General features: G+C 46.6%; 1 protein-coding gene across 1 annotated transcript in view; it reads left to right on the forward strand.

Annotated features, from left to right (window-relative positions):
* Nucleotides 1-3,353: 3,353 nt before the first annotated feature.
* The window catches only part of C1QTNF12 (C1q and TNF related 12), a 24,377-nt gene continuing 20,187 nt past the window's right edge, over nucleotides 3,354-7,543 (forward strand). Inside the window, exons 1-2 of the mRNA XM_015816053.1 lie at nucleotides 3,354-3,375; nucleotides 5,328-5,509. Of these exons, the coding sequence (XP_015671539.1) occupies nucleotides 3,354-3,375; nucleotides 5,328-5,509 (204 nt within the window). The remainder of the gene's footprint in view (nucleotides 3,376-5,327; nucleotides 5,510-7,543) is intronic.

Below are 7,543 nucleotides of genomic sequence, written 5' to 3' on the forward strand. Positions count from 1 at the left end.
TTAAAATACGTATTTCCATTTTTAGAAATACTTCAGGGATTGTGTGATAGTCTCCCGCCTCTCTGTCTTTCGATGAAATTTTGTTTGTGATTTTTTTTTCCTCTTCAGCTTGGTCCATGTTTTGCACCCACGGTTGTCACAAGATCTTAATGTACATATGCAAAGGCATTTCTTTCTACTTGAAAAAAAAAGAAGAAGCATAGGTCACATACTATACCTTAAAGGGGTGGGGTGGGAAAGAGGCTTGTTCAATGGACGTGACTTGGTTCACTTATGGGGCTAAGCTTGGGTTTGTTTAACCATAGTTTGTTGAATAAATCACTGTCTGAGTTCACTTGTGCTCAATTGGGTGTGGTGGCTTATAAGCTGCACTGATGGAGTTCACACACGTGTTTGACTTTCCCATGAAAGAGCTAGCTTAAATCGGCTTAATGAATTAATTGGCTGGCTGGCTGGCCAAAGTGGAGTTTAGATGTACGTTAAGTGCATGTTTGTGGATGAGAAAAGAATGATGACAGGTGAGAAATCTTGTTGTTTTTTTTAATCCAAGAATATTCGGTTGGTCAATTGCAGAAGAATATTCTAATGCACGGGTGTCCAACCTTGGCAACTTTAAGACCTGCCGACTTCAACTCCCCATGCTGGTTGAGGATTTCTGGCAGTTGAAGTCTGCAGGTCTTAAAATTGGACACCTCTGCAGTAGTATCTCGAATCAGTCTAGACCCAGCAGTCCGAGAACAATTTGGGCTGTTTGGAGGTGGGATAAATATTTAGGCACGAGTTATAGAGATTATAGAGGGAGAATTGGGACCAAACTCTACTATTTGCAAGATGTTGCAAGCAAAATAAAGGGGTTCATTTAGGTGGACTGGGTATTATTTAGCAGAGTCACGATAGGTATAGATGGAAACTTTATGTCCAGAAGTTTCCGAGTATGGGATCCTGGGGACAGGTAAGGGCAGAGATCCTCTCCTTGGGAGCCGGTTCAAATATCTGCTGACCTCCTGAAGCAAAGTATGCTTGAAGCAGCTCAGTGCTTGGAGGAAGAATCTTTGTAGACTCCTAGAAGTATAGTGGACCAGACTGGGAAATTGAAACAGATGCCAGATGTTGCTGCCAAGAAGTTGCATTAGTTGAAGTACCTTTTTCATGAAGGAATAGGGCTGCTTTGGATCATGTACACATTGATGCAGCAACAGAGGCTTCTGCTTTAGATTTTTTTTGGGGGGGATAGGCTTAGATTCTTAGGCCTGGTGGCAACTTGATTGAGATAAGAGAGAAGAGATGAACAAATGATCCTGAGACGTAGAGAAGCCAATGGCTTTCCCTATTTCTGCAGGCTTTACCTGGTTAATATACGTTGGATACAGGTAATTTCAGCTGTAATATAATAGTTTATCCAGCAGGTGTCGCTATGACACCATTAGACAAATGGCAGGTAAGTCATGGTCTCATCTAAGTAGTTTTAATGGAGAGGAACTGAGTTGAATCTTGGTCACATCCTCTCTTGTAAGGGAGGTCCACCTTGAGAAACCCCAATCGTGCAGGCCTAGAGTTTGAAATACGAGGAACGCCGGGGGGGAAAACCAACATTTGCAATCACGTTTTCAGGAAAAGTAAAACCTCTGGTTAAACCTGGCTCCATTGGTGACTGTGTTAGATGCAACCTGGTGGTTCCTTATCCAGTTACTAACCAGACCTGGCTCCATTTCTGGCCCCTCCCTACGGAGACTAAATATCAATCATAAAAGAAGCAATTTTGAGAGAAGACGGGCCGAGACAGACGTCTCTTGACTATCCACTGATCCAAATGGCCGGGCTAAAATCAAGCCGTCGTTTTAAAACCATGCTGACTGCATGGGCCGAAAGCCCTGTTAACCACTTAAAGAAACCTAGAACTATGTAATAGTTAATAGCCCATCTCTCTTCACGCTGCATCTTTTTTCCTTCTCTCTCCCCCCCCCCACCCTTTCCCCCCCTCCCCAACCATCAAAAACTATCTTGCATTCCTTGCAAACTATGCTGGCAACCATTCTTTGTTAATAATATTTAACTTGCTTTGGCGTCTCCTCCCGCTTAACGCTCTGCTCGGGTTAGCTGCAGACAGGCTGCGAATCTGTCAGGGGGGACTTGATGACATGTTAATAGGACAATCTGTCATATGGCAGCTCAGCAACCCAGACAGTTCTGCAGACCGTGGCAAAGGCAGGTTTTTCTTGTGGTTGCTGTTTCACTCCTTCCTGGCTTCTTTACTGATCCCCCTTCACATTGCAGAGGCTTGCGTGCGTGTCTGGAGTGGAGCCTTTCGAGTGCACGGCATCGCAACACGGGATAGGGTGCCAAACAGAGCCTCCTCTTCAATTGGGGGGGGGATTTTTTTTTTATTTATAAAGCTGTCATTGTATTTTGGCCTCCCCCCCCCCCCAGCTTCAGATAAACTCTTTGCTGCATGCAGTTGTTGGTTTAAGAACCCACAAATTAAAACCTCTCTGGGAGAGAAGTTCAAGCTATCTTCAAAATGGCCTTGACAGAATGGAAGAGTGGGCTGAAACTCCTGAAATGAAATCCTCTGAATCTGGATACTCACTGCCACCTGATTTTGGAGAGACGCTTTGCGGTTTATGGGGATCTGGGCATATAACTGGGAAGGAAGAAACAGGCTTGTTCTACTTGTAATGGACCTTCCAACAATGGTGTAGCAAGCAACCGATTCGAAGGCAACGAAATAACATCGAAGACAAACCTTTACAACGATAAAAAAAAAAAAAATGCAACTTGCTAATTAAAACCAGCCCCGTTTGTAGCAAAACACAATGAAGTGCAATCCCGGGCCTTAAAAAAAATCTTGTTGATAAAAGCAGCCAATTAACCAAAGCCTTGATAAGCAATTAAAATGTAAAAGTCTCCGTGTGCCATCTCTCTGACTAAGGAAAAAAGTTTGCAGCCGTTATCTAGGTAACACATTGCCAGTTGATTGGCAGCAGACAAGCAAAAGGTTGGTGTTTTTTTTTTCCTGTGTGTTTTCACAATAATACTCTCTTTCCCCTGCCCTTTAACAATTAAAAGTCTACAAATCTCTGACGATCTCATGCGATTCGGCCTGGCTTTTCTAAGTAAGAGCAGCACAACAAGCTTTAAAAACTCATAAATACGTGCCAGTTTTCCAAGTGCCCGGGTTTCGATTACGTGACCACGAGGACGCTGCAACGGTCGTAAGTGTGGAAAGTGGTCCTAATTCCCTTTCTTCAGTGCCATTGTAACTTTGAACGGTCACTAAACGAACGGCTGTAAGTCGAGGATTACCTGTGTATCTTTCTAGGAATGCTCTTACGTTTGCTTACTCTCTACCCGCAATGGCGCTCCATAAACTTGACGGTACGCTTTCCCTGTGGATGTGTGGATGGACTCTTACTTTGCAAGCTTTAATACAGTGGTTCTCAATCTTTTTAATGCCGCGACCCCAACCGGTCGTAAGTCGAGGACTAAACCGGTCGTAAGTCGAGGACTTTCCCTGCCCGGGAGCGCCGCGCATGCGTGGTTCCGCCCCCTGCGCCGGCCGAGGCGTAGCTGGCAAGCGGCAGAGACGGAGCAGGCCGACCACCAGCTGGCCCAGCCCAAGGGAGGTAAGGCACCCGCCGGAAAAGGGGGAAAAATGGCGGACAAAAAAAACGGCAGACCCAAAAAATGGTGGACAGCCTTGCTTGGCGACCCCCGTGAAATGGTCGATCGACCCCAAATGGGGTCCCGACCCACAGGTTGAGAACCACTGCTTTAATAGATCATTGACTTAGCTTCACCAAGAAATACGAGTTGAGTTGTTGGCTCTTAGCCTGGAAGCCTTATTACTACCTACATGCTTTAAGCTGAACGGCGATCCTCTCTCTAGCTCTGGATTGCCAGTGTGACACGGTGCTTAGGACAATAGGCTAAGATTGCAGACATCCAGGGTCAAGGGCTTGCTAGGCTGGGAAACCCACTGCGGGGGCTTTTTGCCAGCCTAGCCTACCTTACCGGTGGAGGCCTTCCGAGGATAAAACCGGAGGCGGCCTCGCCTTTTCCGATCCTTCCAAAGGTGACCTGTAAATGCAACAAGTACACCGGTGAAAGCAGGAAGCCTGTTGTCCCAACAGGCACACAATTTTGCGAGATGGAAAGGAAGAGGAACCGCAAAGGGCTAAACAAGACAGAAAGAAGCAAGAGTTCTGATTTAAATCTCTTTGGCACAGGGGGGTTAAGAGTCGGCTTCTCCTGACAGTCTCCCCTTAATAGGAATGCAAAAAGACCAGCCCCAACAGCTCTTTAGAATGTGGCCCCTCCCTCTCCATACAAATCACCCTCCCTTTCCCTCTTTCCCCCCCCCCTCACCTCTCCTCTTTTTTCACTCCCCTTCCTTTCAAGTTGATGCAAAACTCTCCCACCAAAATTGTATTTATTCACCGCCGTACAACTCCGGGGAGGTTTCTGCCAGCCTTCAGCTGCCAGGCAAGGAAGCAAGCAAGAGAGCTGGCAATTTCATATCAAGCCCAGAGAGAGAGGGCATTGGGACATTCCTCTTGGGAAAGGTGCTCTGGGGGAAAGAGAGAGAAGATTCAGGAGAAAAGTTGGTTTGGAGGGGAAAGCAATAACGGTCAGATTGTTTCTTAGGTGGCAGAAAAAATCAGGCACCCAGAAAAGAGGGATTTGAGAGGGGTTTTTTTTGCTTTAAAAAAAAATAATAATAATAGGGGAAATTGTGGACTTTTAAGATTTGGGACATGGCACATCCAGAGATGTGAAGTAAGCAACTTTGCCAAATTTCCGACGTAGAGATAGATTTGAGCAGACAGCTTTGGAAATCGGCGCGTGTGACATCGGAAAGACTAGCGGGAGCCCACTTTGGCCCCTGGCCGCTGACTCTCCAGTCCTTCCCCTTTGGCTCTGCCACTGTTCCGAAGGGGCCTCCACCGTGTTCTGCAACGTTTGACCCTCCAGCCATTTTTTTCCCCCAAAGGAGAAGAAGATGAAACGGGAAAGGCCGGTGGACTTTTTGCTCTGAGCTGGCAGTTGAGAGCTCAGGTTTTTGTTTTGAGAACCTGCTGTCAGAGGGGAGCGATTCCTCAACGTGGTTGATTTTTAGCAGGCCGTCCGAAAGACGAAACAGCGAAACGGCTGGCAATGGTTACACGTTGCTTGCGAGTGGGATTCGCTGGGGATGACTAGAAGTAAAGTGACTCTACCCAGAAAAGACAAAGACAGCACCCCAAATCTGACCCCTTTCTGATTTCCATTGTGAGAAAGTTGCTTCTCTCTTGCTTTATCCCCCGTCTTGAAGATGCTGTCCCACAAAGACAGAAGGCGACACTGGATTTGGTTTGTCCTGGCGATGCTGATCTGCCAAGAGTTCCCAAATTTCCCGCTGGTGGTGGCGGCCAAGAAAGAGCGGAAGAAACCGAAGGAGCCTAACCAATACACGGACGCTCTCAACGCAACAACTCTTTCCAACAGTGAAGAATTGAACGGACACTCCAAGGTAAGTGAGGGAACGCAGCAAAATTGGGGTGGGTGGGTTTGCTTTTTCCCACAGCCGCCTCCGTTTGATCGGGGTCTCCCAGGCGAGACAAGGGAAGGACAACTGGTTGGCATTCCCAAGGCTCTTCTAACCCTCCCAGAAAGATAGCCCCTGGTCCGCCAAATGGAGCCATGGTTTCCGCAAAGGCGTTTTCAGCAGAACCTTGGGTTTGGGATGACATTCTGAGGTCTGGTTTGATGCCATCTACTCTGGCAATATTGTTTCAGCGGGTGTTGAAAGACTGAGGTGGAACCAGGAAAGTGAGCTTCTGTTACCAAAGACAGTGTATCGGTCCTTGGCAAGAGCTCCATCCTACCCTGCTTGTAGGATTTCCCCATGATAACCCGTCGGGTTGGAAATGGTGAGAAGGGAAATGGGTCTGATCGATCCAAGCAATCTCGTCGTAACTTTTGCAGAGATCTCCTTGTAGCCCAGAAACCTGGGCAGAAGAATGGGGGGGGGGGGGAAATTATAATTTCTGTAACTCTCTCCTTTTGCCATGTTGCTGGTGATGATGGGAATTCTCCTACTGGCATGTCCACGGAGGCAGATCTCTGGGTAAGGGGGAATTCCGCCACCGCTAGCCCCCAAACACAGCTCGGTTATAGGCCAGGCTGCAATCCCAGTCCGCTGGACTACAAACTCCACGCTTCTGGGGTTGGATGGCAGAGGGAATCCAAAACATCTGACAAGGCAGCTTGAGAATGGAGGGGGGGGGGTGAAGGTTTAGAAGAAGTGGGATTAACCCAAGGTGGGAGAGGTGAAGGGGCAGGTTTATAAAGTTACAAGCCCTCAAGGTTTGTGAAAGTGTGCGGAAGTAACTTCACCATCTCATTCTGGCAGCCCCTGGCAAAAACCAAGCTGGCAATAAAATAAAATAAAATCAGGACAGGCAGAAGTGCTTATTCGCATCCAATATCTTCAGGGGCTCCCTTCCGTTCGTGCGAACGACGTTTTCTTCATCCCATTTGTTTGCACCATGCTTACCTAAGCTACACAGTGGGATCCCCCAAATTTTCTGGGAGCCTGCAGTGAAAGGAACCTAAAACAAACTAGCGGCAGTCAGCAGAGAGAAACAATTAGCCAACATGTCAGGTGCTAAGCCTGACTGGGAAGAGGGTCCTCCAATTGACTCACCCACGATGGAAATTATCCCCTCAACTGCAGAAAAAAAATTACCTAAGACCAGCGTGAAGGAACATGTGGTGGGCTGAGGGGGATGGAAGCAGGAGAAGAAAATAAATAAAGCACTTGCAGGATTCAACCGTGCCTCTAAAAGTTCCAATTCTTCCTAAAAAGGAAGCAGCTGGAGGCCCTCAAAGGAAGATGCCTATTATTATTTTATTTCCATTCCTATATTCCAACTTTCCAAGGCGACTTAATGTGTTTAAATAAGAACAAAATTTACATTAAACGTAGACAAAAAAAAACAAACCCTAACAGTTTAAATAGAGTCTTAAGAGTTGGATCTGTCTGGTGATGGATTGCTAAATGCTACGTGCATCCATGGTGAGGTGCATTCTATCTCCAAAGGGCAAGCAATGAGGACAAACTCACATTTGGGAGCAGGAGGTTAAGATTTGAAAGGATTTTCCCCCTTCCCCTTGTCAAATAGTTTCCTATTCCTGAAAGTTGGTAGCAGTGAGGAGCATTTTATAAAAGCATTTTTTTATAAAAGAGGATCTAACAACAGGAGAAAGTTCCCCCACCCCATTCGGGATCTCTTAGACTTCTGTTGCCACTGTGAATGATGAACTGGCCTTGAATTGCAAACATTAATCCTGCAGTTAAGACCAAAAAAGGCAAATGGAGGCTTTCTGGATGATTTTGCACAAATCACCAAGGGTTTTTGATTTATCATCCCACGGCACAGGCTACATTTAGCCTGTTGAAGCTCTGGAAGAACCCATCCACGTTCAAAGATGCATCAAAGAGGTCTTGTTTTGTTGACTGGACTCTTCTTCTGAGCCAGCCAGACTGACTGTCAGCAGAAAG

Source organism: Protobothrops mucrosquamatus, unplaced genomic scaffold (assembly GCF_001527695.2).
Source record: "Protobothrops mucrosquamatus isolate PMUCROS unplaced genomic scaffold, P.Mucros_1.0 scaffold397, whole genome shotgun sequence".
NCBI classification, from domain to species: domain Eukaryota; kingdom Metazoa; phylum Chordata; class Lepidosauria; order Squamata; family Viperidae; genus Protobothrops; species Protobothrops mucrosquamatus.